Source organism: Propithecus coquereli, unplaced genomic scaffold, assembly GCF_000956105.1.
Source record: "Propithecus coquereli isolate 6110/MARCELLA unplaced genomic scaffold, Pcoq_1.0 Scaffold535, whole genome shotgun sequence".
Lineage (NCBI taxonomy): Eukaryota > Metazoa > Chordata > Mammalia > Primates > Indriidae > Propithecus > Propithecus coquereli.
In genome coordinates this window covers 1,010,280-1,034,799 of record NW_012151230.1, presented here as the reverse complement: position 1 = coordinate 1,034,799, position 24,520 = coordinate 1,010,280, and the positions used below count along the sequence as shown (strand labels likewise).

The window sequence follows — 24,520 nt, the reverse complement described above, 5'->3', positions numbered from 1 at the left end:
ACTGTAACCTTGAACTGCTCAGCTCATGCAGTCCTCCCGAGTAGCTGGGATTACAGGCATGTGCCACCACGCCTGGCTGATTCTTAAATTTTTTTGTAGAAATGGGATCCCACTGTGTTCCCCAGGCTGGCCTCAAGCAAGCATCCCAACTGAGCCTCTCAAAGCGCTGGGATTACAGGTGTGGGAGTGTACACCTGGCAATAGATATAGCTTTAAAATATCCACTTTATGTTGGCAGAAAGTGCTCCAAAAACTTTCATCTTAATACATTCTTTGTTGATTGCTAATTTTTCTAATTTGAAGATGAGATGGTTGTAAAGAATTGTTTCAGAATCATTTGGTGACACATTTTAGTCTATCGCCTTGAACGATTTTGATTAACATTTTATGTGAGTTTTTCTCTCCTAGAAGTGTGCTTGACCTTATCTTTATTAAAGGGATCATGTTACTATAGGGAGTAAAGGATTTATTTTGTTATTTATTTTGTTATTTTTTCTTATGGAAAATTTCAAACAGGCACAAAAACAGAAGGTGGTCTAATGACCCCAGCTCGGCCCAGACGCAGGTGTTCAGCAGGTTGTGCTGGGCTGGCCTTGCTTTAAATACATCAGCCACTTTACTAACTTCCACCCCCAGAATATTCTGAAGCAAATCTCCATTGTCGTAACATTTTTCCATAAGTATTTTAGTATGTACCTCTAAAAGATAAGGACTTTTTAAAAATGTAACCACAGTAAAATGGTTACTATTGACTCTCCTTACAAAATATGTTTTTAATCCCTTATGTTATATCTTTGTTCTGGGGGGGGTTATGAATGTAAACGTACACTGTCCCGGTATAGGATACAGTCGCATGACACTGTCAATCGGAGACTGATTTTGCTACTTTTTATTTTTGACTTATAAAATACTGCTCTCCCATTGAGTATCTTGGTGTGTGCTCTGTAGCTTGAGATCATTGATGAAAGCTCACTCTGTTTCGAAGGACCAGGGACACTACATGCCTAGCATCTACTTCACATCACACACGGGTTTATAATCGTACAGTGCTAAACGTGACAGAGCCTCAGGGGCCATCACTGGGAGAGGCCACACCCCTTCTAGGGCCTGCCTTTGTTTACCCAGAATCCTTCTCCCTCTCAGTCAGCGGGTTTGCAGTGCATTTAAAATTCCACTTCACTGTGGTTTACTTGAATTTCCTTCATAAATATTTACTCAACAGTTTTTAAAAATAAAGTATCTTACTACATCCAATTAGATCTCATTAAGAGCTATTTATGGAAGGGGAAAGGGAGTCCATGTTTGTTGAGTGGGTTGGGATGGAGAAGATGTTCTCCTTTTGGGCCTTCGTGTTTCTGTTAAGTTTTCCAAATATTCTAGGGGGAAGAAATTGCACCACCTGTTACGCCGTGTTTAACACTTTCTTGTAGGTGTAGAGAATAATCTAACATAACGCCTATCACAAAGTAGGCAAAAACGTTTGCTGAGTAAAGGAATGGATTCCAGAATTGTGCTTTGTAAGAAAAGGTTATTTTATATGATGGAGTTTTTTAAAGATACCTGTTTACAGTGGAGTCACATCATATGCTACTTAAGCAGATTCAGCTATATATTGAGCCATGGAAAAAAATTTATAAAAGAAAAATGATAAGAATTGACCACTGAAATTTGCAGGTATCATTGCCAAAACTCTGGCATCAGCCAGTGTGTCCCTGCGGGCAAGGTGGCCGCCTCTGCGCAGCCCCCGTCAGTGCGGGGCTCAGTGTGAGTCGCCCGTGCTGGGCCCAGGGACGTGGGCCTCGCCGCAGGGGAGGTGTTTGAGGAGGCTGCCGGTCCCGCAGCAGACCCTGCGTAAGATGTGGCTCCACGCTGGTCCTCCCCTCCCCCAGCTGGCGCTCAGGCGGGTGGCAGGGCCGGTGACGATTCTGCTCTGTGCCTAAAATGTATCACGATTCTCACCTTTCCTCACTAGCTTCATTTGCTCCAATAAGCTTTGCAATCAAGGCCAAAGAAAATGATCTACTTCCCCTGGAAAAAAATCGTGTTAAGCTAGATGATGACAGTGATGATGATGAAGAAAGCAAAGAAGGCCAAGAAAGTTCTAGTAGTGCTGCACACACTAACCCGGCAGTTGCCCCACCCTGTGTAGTTGTTGAGGAGAAGAAGCCTCAACTTACCCAGGAGGAGCTAGAAGCAAAGCAAGGTTTGTCGATAGCTTTTGAACTTCTTGAAAGAAAGAAAATACATAAATATAAGATTTTTCTGCTAAGCCAAAAATACTGAGACTGCCAAGTGGAATCTCAGGCCTTTGCAGATCAGAACCGTTGGTGAGTTGTGTACTGTGTCTGAGGTTTCGAAAGTTCTCTGTTAGATGATGAGCTCTGCTCCTCGTTGAGCATGAGAGGAACTGCCTTTGGCGATTCCTTTTCGGAGAAACCTCAGTGGCCGACTGAAACCTAATGGGCCGCGGCAGAGTGCTTTAATGGAGGCTCTCTTTGTGCTCAGCCGGCAGCCCCGGGCTGAGACGCAACCTGCGCTCCCAGCTCAGGCTGATGCACCACAGCAGGAGGTGCCCTTTTGTGCGGCTGTCTCCCCGCAGAACCACCCGCCCTTGAAGATGGCGTGTGCCCAGCGCCTTGCAGGCTGGGCTCATCCTCACGGGTCACAGCCCACGGCCCACAGTGCTGGGGGGCATCTTACCGTCTTCCTATCCTGCTCCAAAATAAATTATATCCTGCATTAAAGAGTTAATTAACGATTGCATTTGTGGTTTTTACCTTTTCTAACTGGTTTTCTCAAATTGCTTCATCTGTATATACACAAACAGATCAAGCAGCATTTATAAAAGGTAATTTTTTAACCACAATATGCCTCACTATCGAGAACTCACCTTGTGCTGTAGTGCTCTCCCTGAGCAGACTTGCATTCCTGCTTGTACTTGTGTGTGTAGACCAGACCACTGTCGAATGTCTGGAATAAAGCACTTTCGTAGAGCACCACTGCCTGGCGTGAACACTCCGGACACGTGTGCGAGAGCCATTCTGAGGGTCCCGTTATTTCGGCTTTCACTAGTGTGGAATCCCATCGGCCTTCTGACTTCACGATTAAAATGTTAAAGAAGCATTATAAACTAATTCAAAATTTGATTTGTCCACTGTATGTACCTGTTCTGAAACTTGTATCATACTCATTTTTTTAAAATAACTGCATTCATTATATGACCCTTATGCTACCTTGAAAATTAAGATAGCGAGATAAAATACTGCGTGCTCTAAACTTCTCTCTCTTGTCTTGTTTTGTTTTGTTTTGTTTATTCTTTAAGCAAAGCAAAAGCTGGAGGACCGCCTTGCAGCTGCTGCCCGGGAAAAGCTGGCCCAGGCGTCTAAGGAGTCAAAGGAGAAGCAGCTTCAAGCAGAACGTAAAAGGAAAGCAGCGTTATTTTTACAGACCTTAAAAAATCCTCTGTCAGAAGCAGAAGTTGGGAAAGTTGAGGAGAGTGCTTTCAGTGCAGAGGTATGTTGAAGAAACTCTGAGTCGGCATGCCTGGGTGTGACTCTGGCCGCTGACGTCTGTGGCCTGAGGGAGGGAGGTTAGCCTGCCAGCTCCTTCCTGCTACGTGGTCTGTCAGACCTTGCCGCTCCAGCTGTGCGTCCGTAAGGCTGTGGTGCCGTTCCTCCTGTAGGTGCACACGTGCACGTCCACACCAGATGCTGGCTGTGGCTTCAGGGGATCCTCGGACCACTGGGCCCGGTCCAGCACCTGTGCTTTAGAGCTGCCCTCGCAGGGCTGGCGGGAGGGCCTCATGCAGGGCCTGCTGGGGAAGTGTGGGGAACGGACCGAGGCAGCCACCACCAGGCCTGAGCTCACATGGCAGAAATCCTTATGCCAAGGTCTATAGCAATATCGATTTTAATTGAAAGGAAAAGTAAGATACGGTCACCATGGTTGAGAATGCAGACTCCAGGGGTAAGTGGCCCCTTCCTCGGTGGTGTGACCAGGGGTGTGGCCTCAAACAGGATCATCACGTGGCTGCCTTCCAAGGCCTCTGTGCAGGCGGGGTGCTCAGACCAGGGCCTGGGACCCGCTGCGTCCTGCAGCAGCGGCGCCAGCCGTTGAGCACGTGCGGTGAAGCTCTGCTCTTTCCTCGTCGTGTCGAGTTAGAATCTTTTAAGTTTTATTTTGGAGTCTTTATAGCATTTTATTTCTGCATTTTAGTTTGTATTTAAACTATACTTCAGAGATATCTAGAGATTCTTTCGGGAGTCCTGGAACATTTTGGAGATAAAACTTCTTTAAAGTGGGAAAAGCAGCAGAGCGTGACAGACGCGCTGAGGCTTACAGGAGGACCGTCTCTGTGCCGACACCCTGACAGACCGGGGTCCTCGTAGCGAGCCCTGCGGTTTAGATCAACTGAAAGCCTGCTTCACGTTCGAACTGTGATGTTAGGATGAGTCGTACATCCACAGTTACATAGTAGCTGAAAAGTTCTGGCTTTATGTTTTTTTAGGAGCGGTTCGAAACAGTCACTTTAAAAGAATGTATCTCAACCTAATCTCTCTTTTTTTAAAAAAAAAAGAGAGGTAGTAACTCCAGGAATTTTACTTTTTGAAAAGTTTCGGACCTTCAGAAAAATTGAAAGAATAGTAGACGGCCCCAGGGCACCCTGGCCAGCCGCCAGCCGTGCTCAGCTGCACTCTCGCGGACAAGGGCAGCTCTCCCCTAAGTGCTCCCGTGCGTGTTTCTCACGGAAGAGGGGGAGCTGGCGTTTCCTCTGCAGGCCCTAGCCACGTTTCTGTAAGTGCCCACAAATGTCTACTGTAGCCAGCTTTTCCCTGAGCATAGAACAGGCACTTCACTTTGCTTACTTTAATTATATTGACATTTCTGAGAGTCCAGACCATTATTCAAAACTAATCCTCTGCATGTAGTCACTTGGTTTATCTGTTTTTCTGTGGAAAGCAGCATTCTGAGTTCAGATTTTTACCATTCTGCTGCTGAAGGCTGAATCAGCTTTCTTTTTTGAGACAGGGTCTTGCTCTGTCTCCCAGGCTGGAGTGCAGTGGCATCATCACGGCTCACTGCAACCTCAGACTGCTGGGCTCAAGCGATCCTCCTGCCTCAGCCCTCTGAGTAGCTGGGACTACAGGGGCATGCCACCATGCCCAGCTGATTTTCCCGTTTTTTGTAGAAACGGGGTCTTGCTGTGTTTCTCAGGTTGGTCTCGAATTCTTGGGCTCAAGCAATCTTTTCTCCTTCCCCCCAGAGTGCTAGGATTGTAGGCGTGAGCCACTGCACCCAGCCTTGAATCAGCTTTCTTATGTCAGGAGTCAGGCTGAAATCCTCTCAAATCTGGCAGGAGGCCTCAAAAATAATAGCTGAATTAGACTGGGAAGAGCAGTGAATGTGAGTTTGTGGGCAACCCTGTCAAGTTACGGAATGTCATGGAATGTTCCTGCTCCCTGATTCCTGGGTGTTCCAGACCACCTGCTCTGAAACCACCTCTGCTTATTGTCAGTGGTCCTGTCCTCAGAACTGTCTCACGTGTCCAGGGAGGTGGAAACACCCGCCAGAACACCGTCTCCCCAGCCCTTCTCCACACTTCTTCAGAGACAGCCCCCACTCCAGCCACTTAGGCAAAAGCAAAGGGACCTGTGTCGTTCCTTAGCTTTGAAAAGACTGCTGCAGCAGTAAGGAATGAAATACACAGCAACTAAGAATCATGGAGACTGCTGCAACCTTGTGGAAAAATGCTTTTGGTATGTGAAGGGGAGAAGGAGAATGTAAAACACGTTCACTTTCATGGTTGCAGCTGTAAAAATCGTGCATGTAGCAAGGAAGGAGAGAAAACTTAAGAAAGTAAAGGAACCGTTAGAGTGGTATGTGGGTTATTTTGATTTCCTTTATTGTTTTGATATCATTTGTGCAGTGAATAAAGAGGTTAATTAAAAGACATCTGCAGGCCGGGCGTGGTGGCTCACACCTGTGATCCCAGCACTCTGGGAGGCCGAGGCGGGAAGATCGCTTGAGCCCAGGAGTTTGAGGTTGCTGTGAGCTAGGCTGACGCCACGGCACTCTAGCCCGGGCAACAGAGTGAGACTCTGTCTCAAAAAAAAAAGTAAAAAATAAATAAAGAAAGAAAAAAAAGAAAGAAAAAATTGTTTTCAGAGTGGTACAGATGTTCATAAAAAACTTCATGGGGGTTCGGGGAATCTCTTTTTCAGTGGAAAGTTAAAATTATTGAAGAACGAACAGATTTTTTCCCTAACACAGTATCTTTGTTACTGTGTTCCTTTCATTGCTTCAAGCTGCCGACGGGAGGCGTCGCTTCATCCTCAGAGTGTAAGGGGTCGTTCCCCTGAGCTGCCAGGGAGATCTTTGTGAACAGCCGTGGAAAAGACATGGGCCTTGCAGGGAGATGATTGCTGTGTCATTGGTGTGAGGGACCCAAAGTTGAAATCTTATAAATACATATTTTTTTTTTTTGAGACAGAGTCTCACTCTGTTGCCCGGGCTAGAGTGCCTTGGCTTCAGCCTAGCTCACAGCAACCTCAAACTCCTGGGCTCAAGCGATCCTCCTGCCTCAGCCTCCTGAGTAGCTGGGACTACAGGCATGCACCACCATGCCTGGCTAATTTTTTCTGTATATATATTTTTAGTTGTCCAGATAATTTCTTTCTATTTTTAGTAGAGACGGGGTCTCGCTCTTGCTCAGGCTGATCTCGAACTCCTGACCTTGAGCGATCCACCCGCCTTGGCCTCCCAGAGTTCTGGGATTACAGGCGTGAGCCACCACACCTGGCCTAAATACGTATTTTTTTTTTTTTTAAGCCAGTCAAATTTAGCAGTGGGGGGTTGAATACCAACTTTAGTGGCCCTAATGTTAATAAGTTCTGATAACCCACTACCATCGGACCAGCCCTAAATATATATTTTTAAATGTCATATCTTCCCTGTTAATACCCAGACATCTCCTTTTGTTTCTAGGAGGCCAGTGCTGTGCCCTGTCCTCTACTGACGGGGGGCAGACCTCTGCCTACTTTGGAAGTTAAACCACCCGAAAGGCCTTCAAGCAAAAGCAAAGATCCACCAAGAGAAGAAGAGAAAGAAAAGAAAAAGAAAAAGCACAAAAAGAGGTCTCGGACACGATCGCGGTCCCCAAAGTACCACTCGTCCTCCAAGTCCAGGTCTAGATCACACTCAAAAGCAAAGCATTCTCTTCCCAGTGCCTACCGCACGGTGCGGCGGTCTAGGTGGGTGTGCAGGGCGGCGCCCGCTGCTGCGTCCTGTGTCTGATGTGTGTGCGTTATGTCCTGCGCCCAGCGCCCAGCAGAGCTGGGCAGGAAGTTTGAAATAAGCGCAGCTTTCGTTAAGCAGACGCGTGTGCGTGTGTATGTGTGTGTCCTGCAAGCCCAAGTAAGAGCTTTTAAAACTACTTGTTTGTCTTATATTTAACTTTTCAAAGCTCATCAACCACTACCAGGTTTAAAAAATGGATCCATTTAAATTTTAACAGGTCCTGGAAGCAAGTCTAGCACATTTGCTGAGTGTGTGAAAAATTCACAGGGTGGTCTGTTAGGGGTTCCTTTGATTTGTTTGTATGAATGAACTTTCCCACGCTCGTTTGTTTCGATTGTGTAAATGTCGGGACAGAAGGAATCTATGGCGTGGCGTGTGTTGGGTTCTCCTGCACAGCGTCCGCGAACGCATGTAGAGTAGACAGAGCACAAACGTGTCTCGTGCGATCCTTCTGCCTCTCCACACCTCCTGCTAAGAGTCATGCTGTGCCCAGAGCCGTCTTCACTAGGAGCCAGTTTTTGAAAAAGCGGCTCAACATTTCTGGCAACAGACTTAATAAAAACATTTAAGGGTCATGGAATTTGCTGCTTAGTAAAACCATTTAAAAAAAAAAAACAAAACAACCCAGTGGCTCACAGGAGGTTCAGGAAGGCACATCCTGTTTTTAAGACTCTTGTCACACCTGCGATGGGTTGCATCGCTTGAGCTCTCCTGAGTCTCTCTCCAACACAGCACTTGCACTGTTGTGATCCGGTGTTTCTTACGTAATTGACGTCAGTTCTTGCCTTTCCATAGGAAAAATGCAGATGCCCCGTATGCTTTGTGTTTAAAAAAAAAAAAGTATAGGCTGGGCATAGTTTCTCATGCCTGTAATCCTAGCTCTTTGGGAGGCCAAGGCAGGAGGATTGTTTGAGGTCAGGAGTTCAAGACAAGCCTGAGCAACATAGCAAGACCCCATATCTACGACACATAGAAAAATTAGCTGGGTGTGATGGCTCACACCTGTAGTCCCAACTCCTGGGAGGCTGAGGCAGGAGGATCGCTTGAGCCCAGGAGTTGGAGGTTGCAGTGAGCTATGACCACGCCACTGCCCTCATGCCCAGGCAACAAAGTGAGACCCCATATCTTTAAAAAAAAAAGTATAATTTAAAAGTGTAATTTTGCACATTTGCCTCTGTGAGTATATCCTAAAAACAATACACTTTCCTTATTCTTAGCCAGGCCAACCCCTACAGGTTTGACAAGTATTTACACTAACTTTCCTGCAGTGAAGTTGGATTTACCTCCGTGATAAACTTGATCTTTCACTATCTGCATGTTTGCTAGTTCTTTAGAATTTTCATCACTTCCTACCCTTACACAAGAATAAAAACTTGCTGTTTTTAATTAAAAGAACTTTGCTGATATATCTCAAGAATTATATATGAAAACTTTTTTTAAATTGCTTATTTAAAAAAGTTTCCTATGACATTATGTAGCTGAAGATAATAACATAAGCCTGAATAAGTCCCCCTAATAAGCTGTGTTCAATAAAATTCTTCCCAATCATTCTTTTCTGCAGGGCTTAAACAAAAGAAAGTATAATTCCTTCATAAATCTCTGGTCTCGGGACTGGTAACCGTGACGAGATTCGCTCAGGTTTAATGTCGAGTGTTTAGCAGACAGCAGGTTCTGGTGCCTGGTATCTAAATGTATCCCGTCTCTTCAGTTTTAAGGAAAGGTGATATAATGTCCATAAACTTTCCCCCAGATTATTGCATTCAGAACTGGAAGTATTTATTTAACACTTGGAATTTTATGTTCTTTTTGTTGACTAATCTATAATAGACTGAGTCCTTCAATGTATTATTTTATCTTTTTTAATTTTTTTAGTTTAGGATAGATTTAGATTTACATATTTTTGTATGTAAATATATAATATTTTAATGTTATTTTTATGTATTCAGTACCGACAAGTCTAAGAAGCAAAATCGTGCTATTTTTTTAAGTTAACTAATAAGTCAGATCTTTGGTGTTTGATTTTGCAGTTCAGATAAAATATGAATTCAGAGTACAACTTTATTTTAAAATAGGAGTAGTAACAGGAAACAAAACCTTCCCAGAGTTGGATTGTTCAGCACGTTTTGCCAGAGCAATGGCACCACCCAGCTTCTGCCTGTGGCTTCCTAAGGGCCGAGGACGGAGCCTGAGCTGCGGTCAGAGACCTGCTTTCCTGTGGTCTCTGGAGCCTGAGGACAGAGTTCAATGAGCCGGTGGTGAGACCACCGCCACCTTTGCTCACAGCAGTCTGCCCAGGCTCCTCTGAGGCCGGGGAGCCCACGCCCGCCGGGCAGCCGTGTTCGTCTGCCCTGGGTGCAGGTCTCAGTCCGAGCTCCACAGCACTGCTCATCTGCGGGGGTCCGAGTGGATTTAAAACACACAATTATAAATGGGAGAGGGTGGTACTCTCCTCGGTCATGTGAATTCTTGAAGTATAAAAAATAATTAAATTTTAACCAAAATACCGAAAGCGCTAATGATATTGTCATCGTTCTTTCTTTAACTATCTGTCTTTTCAGATAGAATAACCCAGTACAGACATAGCGTCTACACAGGACGCGTCAGACTTGCTTCTTGGGCCTGACATGACCTAGTTGATTATTTTTAATGGCGGCTGCCAACCCAAAGCAGAATACCACAGTTGTTGACATTTCTAATTGTGGTAGGATGGTACATGGAATGTATTGTATTTCCTTTTGCATATTAAGTTATTAACGTTTTATATAAAATGTAGAGAGTTAAGATTGGAAAGCCCTTTTACATCATAATGAATTTTTATTTAGTGTCTATACTGTCCACGTTTGAAGCTCCATTTATTCAATATGTTTAAATTATAGGCGACTCTGGATCTCCAAAGGTGAATTAGTCATAGAAAATCTTTAGCTTTGGAAAACTAGTGTGTTGCTTCTCAGAACCATACTGATTGCGACAAGGTAGTATGTAGTATCTTAAGTTAACATCGATTAAAGTGTAAGACTTTTTTCCTATTGTGGTGTTTTCTATTTTCATTTGTATTTTTCTCTATCTTAATGGAATGAACAAGTACGCAGTTAATTTACTGCCTAAAATTAAAATTTAATTTAATGGTTTAAGTATTTTCAGACTAAACTTGAAACTAAGTTTGTTTTTTAAACTTCTGGTAAGATTTCCTCTGGTGCTCATTTCAGAGCTAGTCCAGCCTTGGGGGTATTCTAGATAGATCTAGAAATCTTTAAATTTCATCATTTTAAAATATCTTCCAGTATAGAGGATCTGTGTGGTAACGATGTACTTCTTTGTAGGAATTAGCTCCCCGAGTACTTCGGGTGGTGGAGGCGGGCAGATTAGCAGGACTTTGTAAAGAGTTTTCTTTTAGCATCAGAAAGAACTCAAGCAGGCAAAATTGGGATTTTACTTTAGTTTGAAGTTTGTGATTCCTCATAGTCCTTCTCCCCGTGATAAACCGTATAGCAAACCAGTAAAGGAATTCATTTCATCTGCAAATCCCCTCCCTTAAAGGAGGACGTGCTTAGCATGCCAACGTGAGTCAGAACCGAGCCCAGGTAGAACCGCAGGGCGTCTGCGCTTCACAGCGTAGGAAGGAGGAGCTGCCGCAGGCAGTTCGCCAGGCTCAGGGGACGATCAAGATTTGTAGGCGAAAGTTGATCCACAGTTTAAACTTGAGAAGAACGAGGAGCCTCCTGGTTGTCCCAGCCGGGTGAGATCCAGACCCCGCCGCACGGGGCCTGTTCAGTTGCGCAGGACCCGGGCGTAGTCAGGCAGAGAGAGGGAGTGGATGAGGTGGAACGGTTCATACGGGTGCAGAGAAGCTCTTACAGTCATAAATGTGATCACCGTCATGCCGATAAAATTTCTGGAACTTTATCATTGAAAAAGTCCCATGCCTTTATTCGAAAGCAAATAGTAATTATTCTGGGAAAACTGACTTACATTATGCTTAAAGTTTCATCTTTAAGAAGGCCTCTGGCCACATTATACTTACAATGATTTACTTATAAAGTGGAATTCTTGTTTCTTGTCCTGTGTATGTGAATATGAAAAGCCTAATTAGCAGAATAAAAGGCATTAAACTTCTTTAATTAAAGTAAAACTTAAAGAATTATTTAATGGTATTCACTGCCCCCAATTCTGAGGTGGGCTTTTTTCCCAGAGAACTTAAAATCTGCTGGTCACAGCCACTTCAGTTTAAAGAGACCTCTAATACTAACAGCCTCTATAAGATGATGTTATATTTCTAAGTTATGAGTTTGCAGGCATTAAAAACTAATTTATTTCTCCTGATTATTGAGTTTATTGTAGAGCTCTACGTGTAAGCATTCCGTAGGCGCTATAGCTTTGATTGAGCAGAGCTTTTTCCAGGGATCTGGTAGCGCCCAGCCCGGCACCTTTTACTCTGAATGTGAAGTGTGTGCCTCCGTGTCACAGAGCCACAGCCTCCCCAGGGACACTGAGCACGGAGCCTTGTCAGAGCAGCTCGGCAGTGACAGCAGGAGCAGAGCAAGGAGCTTATCAGGCAGCCTCGGCCACCAACAGATTTGACTCCCGGAGCTCTTTTGAGGGAAAACCTGGTAAAATGTCAAGGTGTCTAACTGACCTCGCCTTTGTAATCTGTTATATAAATCTTAGGAAAGGTCTGGGAGAAAATGAGAACCACTTACAACTTAAAAGGCAAGTGGTGCCAGAGATGCCCCCGGAGCTGCCCGCGGCCAGCTGTGGCGGCTCTGGGGGCTCAGGGCCTCCTCCAGGACACCAGAGGGTGGAGCGCGGTCCCACGCGCATCTGTGGAGTGACAGCCAGCGTTGGTTTGGGGTTTTATTGTAATTAAAATGATGCAGTGTAGAACTTTTTTAAATGGCAAAATCAAACCACTCTTCTTTATATTGTTTTGAGTGGGTTGTCATGGAAACAGAATGGAAAGGAATGGTGGGTTTTTTATTCCAGATTTCTGCTTATTGCAGGTCTTCCCAAAATAGTAACTTTGCCAGATGAACAAAGAGCTAAAATGTCCTAAACCCATCGCTAAGGGGCCAAGTTAAGGACCTTGACCCCGAATGGGTGAGAGTGTGGAGGGCCTTTGCTGCCCGTGTGGACCACGTCCCTGCATGCGTAGCGCAGGTCTTTCCAGGCACACGAAGAGGAAGAATGAATATTAATGGATGGTTTTGCATCCACGGAATCTCGCAAACTGAAATTGTTCAGCCTACCTTGTCAGGAGAGTGGCACGTTCAGAACCGCACTGACAGCCTTAGGCTTCGTGGCAGTGCACACACAGCCTGCTCTTGAGCAGTCAGCTGAGGGGCCAGAGATCAGTGTGAACGGCAGGGATTTCCAGGTGATGCTCTAATGTCGTTACCTTCTGGTTTCTTCTCGGTGCCAGTATTCAGACAGGTTGACCTGACTCACTGGAATTTCATGGCCGCCTCTTACCAGATGTTGGTAGAAATGCCAGTGAGCCAGAGTGTACAGGGAGATGAAACAGGCAGAGGCAGGAGGAAGGGAGAGAGACAGCGGCCTGAGCGGGCCACAGATCGCGTAGTCAGACCTTGACTCATGGAGGATTGGCGGCCACTGGCCATTTCAAGCAGCAGCGCGTACTCCAGCCTCCGAGTACATTTTGTGTGTTGGGTGGAAGTTTGGCCTTGGTGTGCCAAGTGTGTGGAGCAGGGGGAGAGACGTCTCTGCCTCTGAGCCAAGTCAGTCCTGTGTCGGGAGAGTAGGGAGGCTGGGCGGGGCCTCGGAAGCCCCAGGGTTGGCGCAGCCCCCGCCGCGGAGCAGCCTGTGCAGGCAGATGCGGCTCAGCCTCAGCAGCAGGGGGAGGGGCGCGCCCGCCGGCCGGACTGCAGAGCTGAAACACCATGTCCCATCTGTCCAGGTCCCGCTCCAGGTCCCCTCGGAGGAGAGCCCACTCCCCCGAGAGACGGAGAGAAGAAAGAAGCGTCCCCACCGCCTACCGTGTGAGCAGCAGCCCCGGGGCCAGCCGGAAACGGACCCGCTCCAGGTAGGCCGAGGGGTGTGCTCCTGGGCGCCGTGGCGGAAAGGGGGGCCTGAAGATTTGGTGCCACACCTGTGAAGCGGAGCTGTAGGAATCAGGGAGGTGCTGAGGCAGCCACAGAAAGGATCCCCTCTCCAGCACGGCGGGGTGGGAGTGGGTCTCGTGACATCTCTACCAGGAAGCTCCGCTGCCGCCCGCCTAGCCCTGTGACAGTCCCGTGGATTGATCAAATGTGCTTTTGCTTAAAGCAGAGAAGGCAGCAAAGGAGCCGTAAAGCTGAGAGCTGGGAGCAGACTTCCCGTGCAGACGCGTTCTGTGCCTTAGTAACTGAGCATTCACGGCGATTCCAATACAGTGTGAAAATTAAAGTCCATGGCAGAATTTATTCCTGAAGCAAGTAACTTATCATCCCGAATCCATCATCACCTTTGGTATATGTGAAGGGCATGGTCTAAAATTAATTCCTTAACGGGAAAAGATCTCTCTCGACAGAAGAGTTCTTGCTTTGCCCTCAAATTAACCTTTGCATTAAAGAGAGATCTTGGGAGGAGACGGTGGTGACGGTAGGAATGAGCGTGCCCCGCGGCCGGCCACCAGACTCAGAATGAGAACTGTGCCGTCCTCTGACATTGTCGCTGGAGCTGCGACGAGTCGTGCAAAGCTAAGGCTGGAGTTTGCCACGGTGCCGAGCTGCCCCGCAGGTGGATGGAATTAAACCCGCAGCCTGACTGCAGAGTTGTGAACTGTTATGACGCGGGAGGCACTCGGTAGAGGTGACTGCGTGTGCAATTGCTGGTCAATTTTGTGACCTTAGTTATAAACTGAGGTGGTCTGTGAATCCAGGGTGTGTTTCGTCAGCCATCGAATTGTATTGCTACGTAGTCAGACGCACCCTCCACCCTCCCTTCCCCGCTTAGGAGCGAGGCTCAGTGCAGTGACACCTGAAGTCGTTGTCACTGTGATCCTGTGACATCCCCCAGACCAGGGGCAAAGTGCCCCCTACCCAGATTCAAAGGATTATTTTTGCAGGCTGATCACTGCCTGCTGCTTTCACTGACTTCTTAATTTTGAAGTGTTTTTTAATTTACAGGAAATTTTTTAAAGCAGGCACAGTAGTGTGTGCCTTTAGTCCCAGCCGCTCAGGAGGCTGAGGCAGGAGGATCGCTTCAGCCCCGGAGTTCAAGGCTTCAGGGAGCCGTGATTGTGCCTGTGAATAGCCACTGCTCTCCAGCCTGGGCAACATAGCAAGACCCTGTCTCTACAAAAATTTTTTTAAAAAACTAGCCAGGTGTGCTAGTGCACACCTGTCGTCCCAGCTCCTCCGGAGGCTGAGGCAGGAGGATGCCTTGAGCCCAGGTATTCAAGGCTGCTGCGACCTGTGATTGCGCCACTGCACTCCAGCCTGCGCAACATGGCGGGACCTTGTCTCTAAAAAAGAAACGCACGGTAAAGAAATGAACAGGCAAGCCCCAGCCTGTGCAGTGCATTTGTCTGACAAAAGCCGGTGTTGATACCAAAAAGACAAATGACCCAATTAAAAAGGGGACAGAGGACTCGAAGAGACTTCACAGAAGAATATATCTAAATAGCCAGTAAGCAGATGAAAGATGTTTGACATCATGAGTCATCAGTCAGGGACATGTAGATTAAAACCACAGTGAGATACCAGACATTGACCAGACGCCGGAAACAAAGAGGGCGCAGGGGTGGGCAGGGACCCGGGCAGCAGGACCCCGCCGGCGAGGGACACCGGGCAGTGGATGGTGGCGTGACGGAATAAACAGATACCTGCTCCGGGACCCAGCTGTCCTGGTCCTGTCAATTTGTTCTTGTAAAGTAAACATGTAGCCACAGAAACAACTTGGGAACAACCCAGATGTCTTTTTTTTTTTTTTAAGATACGGGCCGTGTCTCTGTCGCCCGGCTGGAGTGCAGTGGCACGATCTCTGCAGGTCACAGCTCACTGCAGCCTCGCCCTCCTGGGCTCAGGGGATCCTCCCACCTCAGCCTCCCGAGTAGCTGGGCCCACAGGCGCCACCACCGTGCCCGGCCCCAACCGCCGGTTAGCGGGAGAAAGAATGAACACAGGCTGGTAGACGCCGCCACGTAATGCTGCTCGTCACGGAGACGCAGGCAGGGTGCACCGGCTGCCCGGCGTGGGCCCGTGCATGTGGGGCTTTGAGTCACGCGCTGCAAACAGAGCAGGGCTCACTCCGGCGGTGGGAGGGGATACAGACTGGCCAGCAGCGGCATTAGCGACCTTTGGGGACCTTGTGTGCTCCTGACAGTGGTGGGGTCTGTCTCTCACCAGGGGGACATTTGCCAAATTCAGCAACCACACTGAAGACTACTGCACATGACGTAAAGCACACCTCAGTTTTTAGAAAAAATGAATTACTTAATTCCTTCAGCAAATGCTTAGAGAGTTTTGGCAGTCATTTTGGACACATGTCACATGCTACGAAATATTCTACTTATGTGTGGCTTCCGTTGATATCCTAGCGTGTTTATAGACATAAAAATTGCGCACAACCTTTGCAGTTTAGAAAATCGCCTTTGTATGCAGCCTCTACATCTGTGTGTCTGATGCTAAGAGCAGCGACTCCGTTTGTAACCCCATTTCCTCCTTGCTGGGCACGTCGGGCAGCCTTCCGGGTCGCCTGCCTGCAGCCCCAGCTCACGAGGGCCACCGCCTCCTGGCAGCTGGGTCTAAGTTGCTAAACTGTCACCTCTGGCGAGTTCCTCCTCGTTTTTAACAAGCAGAGCTGGAACGCCCCAGGCCTGTGGCGCTGGGTACCAAATTGTTTTATTAGTGCCAGCACGGTCTGCTTTTACCCAGAACGGCACCAGGGAGCCCAGACGGAAATGCTGAGCACCCCCGAGCTTCTCAGGCTGTCCTCACCAGGGGACGACAGGGCCCTGGTACTCTGTGGTGACCTGTTGGTGCCCCTTGGTTCTTAAGCACCTCTGGAGCCGGGTGCCGCAGGTGGGCCGTGGGCAGGGCCACTCAGCAGGTTGCGCCTGTAGACAGTGAGCGCAGCCCTGGTCATCGGCAGCAACAGTGCAGGTCACAGGGAAGGCACGAAAATCCACGGAGTCACACAGCCCTAATAAGGGCGGGGCTTGGAGTACGTGGCAGGTGGACAGGCCCTGGGGTGTCTCGCTGGAGGACAGAGGGGGCGGGCCAGGCTGAATCCTGTGGGAGCCCAGACACGTGGGAGCTGTGCGAACAGTGGCCCCAGGAGCGGCGCAGAGCTTGGCTGAACAGCTGGGACAGCCTTTGACCGCAAGGGTGAGAAGCCAGGGGGGCAGTCGGGCAGCGGCGGCGGCTCACAGCCCTGACCCAGCGCTTCCGCTCCGAGGGACTGCCCTGGAGACTGGCAGCACGCAGCACTGTGGGGGGGTCTGCAGGGCCCGGGGCTTTCACCAAGGATCCTTTCTTACTGCCTTGCTGGGGGCGGCCGGCACGGGTGTGGAAATGGAGCCAGGCCGTGCGGAAGCCAAGGAGTCGCCGTGTCCTGGCAGGAGGGAGGTGGGGCTGAGGCAGGTGCAGAAGGCGGCCTGGCCTGCGAGGCAGCGTTGGAAGCACTGCTGTGTGCGGCCACCACGGTGCCCTGTGCTCACGGAGCTCACGGAGCTCGGCTGCCTAGACGCCTTTGCCGGGCACCGCCGGCCTGCCCAGCCGCACCAGCCAGCCCGAGGGCCGGAAGGGGACACGGGAAGCCGGCACGGAGGCGCTTGCTGCTCGGGAGGCTGAGGCGGGAGGATGCTGGAGCCCAGCAGTTGGGGCTGCGGTGAGCTGTGGTCACACCACTACTCTCCAGCCCGGGGACAGAGACCAGCCTCTAGAAATAATAGGAACGCAGAACTCATGTGTGTGATTGACTGGAATGGTTTCCCATGTCCTTTCGGAAGTTCTCATTGAGTCAGCATAAATGAAAAAGCAATATAAACTGCTCAGGGTTGCTCATCTTAGATATTTTAAATGCAAATAAAATCCTGATTATATTTTAAATGCCGCAGGCATCTTACCTAAGGCCAGAAACAGGGACAGAGCGTCCTCCTACGGAGACCATGCCTGTCTTCATTTTACTTGAGGTGGCTTTTGTTAAACCCATTGATTGGTTTGCTAAGTCCAGTTGTGAGTTACATAAAATGTGTATAGCTTCAAAAGGAATTAACGTGCAGAGAAGCAGAAGGTTCAGTGGCTCTGTGATCCCTTGAAGACACTTAGCAAAAGCTAGTTCAGACCCCAGCTCCTCTCCTGTGCTCCATGCCATTAACCAAACGTCCGTGTCTCTCACAAAGACACTTTCCTTTCAGAAGTCCCCATGAGAAGAAGAAGAAGAGGCGGTCCCGGTCCCGGACCAAGTCCAAGGCCCGGTCCCAGTCGGTGTCCCCGAGTAAGCAGGCAGCACCCCGGCCCGCGGCCCCCGCGGCCCACTCGGCCAGCGTCTCTCCTGTGGAGAGCCGGGGCTCCAGCCAGGAGCGCTCCAGGTGAGCCGCCCGGGTCCCAGTGGGAAGGGGCGAGGGGCGGCTGGGGGCCTCCCTTCTCCCTGCACCTGGGCTGCACCCCGCAGCTCCCCTCCGGCAGAGAAGGTCCCCGGGTGGCCTGAGCTCAGCATCGCGACCTTGATGTGTGCGTGCTGGCCTGAGGTGGGGGTGCCTCAGACTCGGGCTCCCGTGGACTCGCGGCCTCACAGGGGCCCTCCGCAGCAGCCTGCGAGGACAGGAGGCTGCTTGGTCCTCCTGGGTGGGGTGGGTGGGAGAGGGCCCAGCCGGAGCCCCTGCCACGTGGTCCTGAGGGACTGAGAGGTCCAGGCGCTGGGGCACCGCAGTGACCGGGGGACCCGCAGCTCCTGTCGACACGTCACCAAGCCACAAGGGCTGAGGCCAAACCAGCCTCCCAGTGGTATCAGTCCAGGCTGTCACGTGCTGTGAGCCTGGCAGCATCCCAGACCTTGGTGGCTCTTGGTTGCTGTAGCCCACAGTTGTCTGGAGGCTTTTTCTGTCCAAGCCCCCTTTGCCGAGACCAAAATTGGGCGCCTACACCCCGTCCTCCCGGCCGTGAGCCTGCTGCCCTCATGGTGAGAGTAGCGGGTGTGTCCAGACTCAGGAGTGAAGGGGACTGTCCCATCTGGGGGCAGAGACCACAGCGCGTGTGGGGTGAATCGGGCTCTACGGTGGCATCCGTAGCGCTCAAATGTCAGTGGGAGGTGGCGGCGGCTGTGTGTGAAGCCTCGCAGAGGTGGGCAGGGTTCAGGGAACGACCCCACCTTCCTGAGACGATCTTCTTTTCTTCATCTCGTTTTTCCTTGTGTTTTATCCAATGTTTATATAAAAGTACATTTTGAATTAGGTGCATTTTATAAAACGTTTCCAATGTGTGTTTACAATGTTTATTTTAAAGATGATAGAAAGAGATACAGTGGGTCTTTCTCAGTTCTGGGAGTGGGTGCGGAGCTCACCGGGTCAGCCTCTCACTCTCGCTCTCTCTGCATTAGGGGGGTCTCTCAGGAAAAGGACGCTCAGATCTCTTCGGCGATCGTTTCTTCCGTGCAGAGCAAAATAACTCAGGTACAGTGGGAGTCTCTCCTGCCTTCCCGCCTGGTACGAAGGGTTTGTTCCCCACCGCTCTGTTCCCCGTCCCTCCTTCCACTGATGCTCACACGGGACAGGGGCCGTCGCCCCGACCAGAGTCCGCTCGGGGCCAGGGGCTGAGTCTGTTCCACCGGCCGCGAGACGGGGCCAGCGCCCTCCGCTGAGGCGCCACGCGGGGGGGCCCGCCGCGGGGAGTGTGTGCGGCCATGCGGGGGGGGGCCTGCAGTGAGCTCGCGAGGCGTGTTCGCGGCAGCCGCCCTCGGGTGGTGCGGGAAACACTATCTTTTGTCTGTGCCGCTGGCGTTGCCGTGGTGTCCGCCACGCGGTGGTGCGGTCCCGAGTCTCAGCAGGAAGCTCACGGGTTCTCCTCGCTGTCTGCCCTGCACAGGATCTCATGGCCAAAGTCAGGGCGATGCTTGCAGCCTCCAAAAACCTACAAACCAGTGCCTCCTGAGACGCAGCCCGCCGGGTGGGGACGGCCCGCGCTGGGCCTGGGCTCTGTGCGCCGAGGTCAGAGACCCGCGGAGCTGAGAGCTGGTTTCTGTGCGGACCGTCGCAGAACGCCGTCCAGGTCTTCCACCCTGGGACCCCCGTGGACAGTTGGTGGTTTTGTAAATTAATTTTTGATGACATTTTCAGTTTCAGATTTTTGACCAGCAGTCTCTTACCTGTATATTTGTAAATAATATCATGTTTCTGTGAAAATGTATTATCAAATAAAATGGGAGGAAAACACCTTTTCTAGCTAGAACTTTGGGGCAGTTTCTTCTTTCCTTCTCTGGCCTGTGGGTTGGCCTTGGCCACGTGTCGCCCTGCAGCCACAGCAGGGCCGTGTGGTGGCAGTTGGGTGGCCCGTCCGGGCTCCTCCCTGCCGACAGCAGCCACTGCACGCGCTGTGGGCACGATGGGCCTTCCCTGCCACCGTCAGCCTCACGTGGGCGCCCGTCCCCGTACCCCTGTCCCCACGGGCAGAAGGGCGCGGGCGGCTCTGCAGGCGTTGGGGGCCTGGCGCCAGCTGGCCGTCCTCAGAGCCCCCAGACCTGGGTGCCAGGCGACGCCCTTGGCTGGAGCCCTGCGCGGCTCGCTCCCTGGTCCCTTCCCTGATGGGGGGTCGCTCGCTCCGACTCCCCCAGGGCTTCAGCCACGCCGAGCAGATGCAGTTCTGTGTCCCCCGGGACTCAGGTCCCAGAGGCCTTTCCTTTGAGCAGGGCTCGCTGCTGCGCCTGATGCCAAGATTAAGGACCGGCTGGCTTGTCCTGTGAAGTTGAGAGTAAAGCTTCCGTCCCCACAGAAAGGAAGTTCTCCGTCGTCCGCCAAAATCCCTTCTGTGCCGGTTACTAAATTCCTTCGTCAGTTCTGCCATTTACGGAACCCCAGGAGTGGAATTCGTGTCTTCCCCTTGCAGAGCAGACTCCTTCCCAGGGCCGCACCCGGGCCGTGGCGCTTGCACCGCAGAACCACACGCCCTCCCACCCTGGTGGCGGTGGGTTGGGGGCCACGCACAGGGACAGGCCCCGGCCGTCCGCAGAGCTGCCCCAGACGCCCGGCGGGGCGGAGCGAGAAGCGCACGCCACACGCTCCCGGTTCCTCTCACGGAAGCAGGGCCGGCTTTCCAAGAGTCCTGTGCTTTCTCTGACGCGTTTGATTCCGAGACGGCGCCCTCTCAGCCCTCAGGAGCCGCGTCCTCTGCCCTCCGTCCAGGGGCCGTGACCGTCCACACAGCAAGTGCCCCTCGGTACCTACGGGTGCCTGGAGCTGCACGCGCGCCACCGGCCCTTGGACGCACCGACCCCATTCGCTGGTGCCCGGTGGCTGCTCCTGACGTTATGTGGCCTCGCTGCCGCGGCAGTGCCACGGTGGACATCCTGGTGCGACCGCCGTCTCTGCCACACACCACAGAGTCTGCAGGGCAGATCCCCAGAGCCGCAGGTCCGTGGTGAGAAGGTTGCAGCGGCGTCCTTCCCACGCCCTCCCCGGGGCAGGGTTGCTGCACACGGTCGTAGCTTTGCTGAGTCAGAAAGATGGAAAAGCCTTGATTTTTATTCCAGTTTTGTAATGAGTAAGATGGGGCTTTTCTTATATTTAAAAATAAATTTGTATTTTTTTGTGAGCTGGCCCCATCAGTTGGCTGTTTATTACTATTGTGTTTCTTGTCTTCCTGTGTTACTTATTTTGCAAATACTTTCATCCCGGCCAGGCGTGGTGGCTCACACCTGTAGTCCCAGCACTCTGGGAGGCCGAGGCAGGAGGAGGATTGATTGAGCTCAGGAGTTCAAGACCAGCCTGGGCAAGAGTGAGACTCCATCTCTACTAAAAATAGAAAGAAATTAATTGGACAATTAAAAATATATAGAAAAAATTAGCCGGGCATGGTGGTGTGTGCCTGTAGTCCCAGCTACTGGGGAGGCTGAGGCAGGAGGATCGCTTGAGCCCAGGAGTTTGAGGTTGCTGTGAGCTAGGCTGACGCCATGGCACTCTAGCCTGGGCAGCAGAGCGAGACTCTGTCTCCAAAAACAAAAAATACTTTTGTCCCAACTTGTCGCTTCTCTGTTGACTTTGTTTATAGTGTTTTCCCCATGGGAAAATTATTTTTTATGTAGTCATTCATTTTTATTACGGCTTCCGGGTGTTGTCTCGGCGGGTTTGTGCCAGCGCTGATGTTGCTTCACTCTCCCCCGTGCACCCCGACGCCGGTGTCTCCCTCCCAGTCCCTTGATTCGCCGCGTCGTTTCCCACGGTGAGCGTGTGGGTACGAAGCAGGAGCTACATGGGCGGATGGTTATTTGGACCAGACACCGGCGTGACCCTGATTTTCCACGTGCACCGTCCAGCGAGGTCACGCGGGGGCGGCTGAGATGGGCAGCGAGGAGCGTCACGGACCTGCGGGGGGCATCTGCAGTGGCCTGCGTGGGAGGCTTGGGGACGTCTTTCGGGTCCTGCTTGATACGGCGATGTGTTTGGAGCCGCAAGTGCCAGGATGGTGTTGCCAGCTTCGTGGTGCACCCAGGATCTCGGGCGACGCTGCAGGAGCAGCCTCGACATCAGGACGACTCGCAGCGTTGAGACCCTTCCGAGACCTTCCCTGGCTCCCGAGCGCAGCTGGCTCCCGGCTGACCCGGAGAAAACACATCCTGGACTTTGTTTGGGGCCCACGAAACCGCTGTAACCAGCATCACAGTGGAAATGGAAAACGGGAGACCCTCAGCCTCGCCCCCAGTCAGTGGCCCTTCCTGTCCCTGCCTTCCCAGCCTGGAATTCTGCAGGGGGTGGGGGGAGTTGGCCCGGATGCCCAGGCCCGTCCCCACCCCCACACGGCACACACCTGCCTTGCTGGCAGGCGGAGCGGGCGTCCCCGCCTCGAGAGGGAGCTCAGCCCACCTGACACTCCGCTGCTCCGGTCTCCGGAATTGGCGTGTGTGACGGCCACGGTGTCCCGAGGAGACGGATGCAGTGGTGTCGCACACACATAGCTCACGTGTGCATTCCGTGATTTACAACACCGGAAAGTTAGGCCGGGCCCCGTGTGTGCAACGTGCATTACATGCATGTGATACATCCACATGTGATACACGTATGTGATGCACCCATAATTTCTTCTGACCGTTGAGGACCGTGTGCGCTAAACCAGGAAGGTCGTACTTTAAGAGCAATTGACGAGATTTTCAAGGGTGCCACTCGCCCGGGTGGGGTGCAGCCACCCTCCCAGGGCCTGACTGTTCTGTGTCACACGTGGGGACAGCTTCCCGTACTCCCACTGCAGGGGACGCTGCTGCGATATCAGAGTCCTTCCCCTTTAAAAAGATTCGGTGGATTTGCAGTCGTTTTACTGGATCATGCTAAGGCTCTTACAATGTGGTAATAAAACTGTCCTCTGAAAATATTTCCACCTGTTTTTTGTAGAACTAGCTCTTTTGTCAGCAGTCATTAGCTTTGATGTCTCTCCGGTGCCCGGGGTGGCGAGTGGCTCAGATCGGCGCCCTGTTCGCTCGCGACGTGACCCATGTGTGGGTCGTTAAACTCTCCGCGCCCGATGCCCGCCGAGAGGGCTCAGCTGCTCGCCCGGTTCCCGGAACGAGACGGGGTCACGGGCTGCAGACAAGAGGGGGCAAAGGGAAAGAGAAGTGATCGGAAACGAAGCATTTGGTGGGAGCCCGGGGACAGGCGGGCAGAAGACCGAGGTGTTGCTAAGAAAATTGGAAGCTTCATCCTCAGGGCTAACCTCAGCAGTTTCACCAAGATTTGGGATTTTGTTTGCTTAGAATAAGTGGTTCATTCACGTGGCTGAATATTAGTTTCTTGTGGCTCTTTCGAAGTTCCTTTTTACAATATAAGCAAATATGAAAATAGATTCTCCCTTTCCTGCCCCGCCCCACGCACATCTATATGCAGAGGGACCCGTATGCCGTGTGCCTGCTCCCTCAGCTGTTGCAGTTGCTGTACGTCTCGGAGTTATCTCCTTGTCTGTCCATAAAGAGCTTCCCTGTTTTTTTAACAATGAACTTTTTAAAGAACAGTTTTAGGTTTATAGGAAAATTACAAAGATGGTACAAAAAGCTCTCATATACTGGCACCCAGTCTCCCCTAATTAGCATCTTACATTAGGGTAGTACCTTTATTACAGCTAATGAACCAATATTAATTTGTTAGTATTTTTTTGAGACAGGGTCTCACTGCATTGCCCAGGCTAGAGCGAAGTGGCGCGATCATAGCTCACTACAGCCTCAGACTCCAAGGGATCCTCCTGCCTCAGCCTCTCAAGTAGCTGGGACTACAGAAGCACCACCACACCTGGCTAATTTTTTTTTTTTAGAGACAGCGTCTCACTGTTGCTCAGGCTGGTCTCAAACTCCTGGCCTCAAGCGATCCTCCTGCCTCGACCTCCCAAAGTGCTAGGATGACAGGTGTGAGCCACCGCGCCTGGCCCGATTCGTGGTATTATTAACTGAAGTTCACACCCTCTTCAGATTTCCTTTGTGTTCCTAATGTCCTATTTCTGTCCCGGGACCCCGTCCAGGGTCCCACATTGCACCTTGTCATCCGTCTCCTTAGGCTCCTCTGGGCTCGGAACTGCTTCCTTTTCGTAGCTGCCTGATATTCCAGTTTATAAATGAACCATTGATGATTAACCAGTCCTCCTCAGGGAGACATTTGGGGTGTCTCCGATCTTGCTGCTGCCAGATTTGCTATAAAAACCGTGTCCATAAGTCATTTCTCATATCTGCATAAGCATCTTTTTCATAAAACAGGGCTGAGCAAGCTTTTAGCAAAGGCCTGCCAGCAAATATTCCAGGATCTGCAGACCGCTCAGTTTCTATAGCAATTATTCAACTCCGCCGTTGGGGCATAAAAGCAGCCGGAGACGGATGTAATTGAATGGACGCGGCTGTGTTCCAATAAAGCTTTATGGACACTGAAATTTGAATTTCATATAATTTTTACATAACACAAAAATATGCTCTCTTTTTATTAAAATCTATTTCATAATTTCAAATGTGAAAACTAGAAGCAATTCCCAGTGTTTCTGGGCTGCAGTCCACCTGCACCCAGATTTTTTTTAAGAAATGTAGAAGCCATTTGGCCCACAGGCCAGGG

At 50.7% G+C, this 24,520-nt stretch overlaps 1 protein-coding gene across 4 annotated transcripts in view; it reads left to right on the top strand.

Moving 5' to 3' along the window:
• Window positions 1-19,665, top strand: part of SFSWAP (splicing factor, suppressor of white-apricot family) — a 58,877-nt gene extending 39,212 nt beyond the window's left edge. For 2 of the 4 annotated variants that reach the window (XM_012657270.1, XM_012657272.1), the window contains exons 12-18: window positions 1,973-2,203; window positions 3,323-3,513; window positions 6,985-7,250; window positions 13,208-13,333; window positions 17,636-17,824; window positions 18,832-18,904; window positions 19,317-19,665. In XM_012657270.1, the coding sequence (XP_012512724.1) occupies window positions 1,973-2,203; window positions 3,323-3,513; window positions 6,985-7,250; window positions 13,208-13,333; window positions 17,636-17,824; window positions 18,832-18,904; window positions 19,317-19,382 (1,142 nt within the window). In that variant the 3' untranslated portion in view covers window positions 19,383-19,665. Of the gene's footprint in view, window positions 1-1,972; window positions 2,204-3,322; window positions 3,514-6,984; window positions 7,251-11,760; window positions 11,917-13,207; window positions 13,334-17,635; window positions 17,825-18,831; window positions 18,905-19,316 lie in introns of all 4 variants that reach the window. The other 2 variants (XM_012657273.1, XM_012657271.1) reach the window with 2 other exon arrangements.
• The last annotated feature ends 4,855 nt before the right edge of the window (window positions 19,666-24,520 follow it).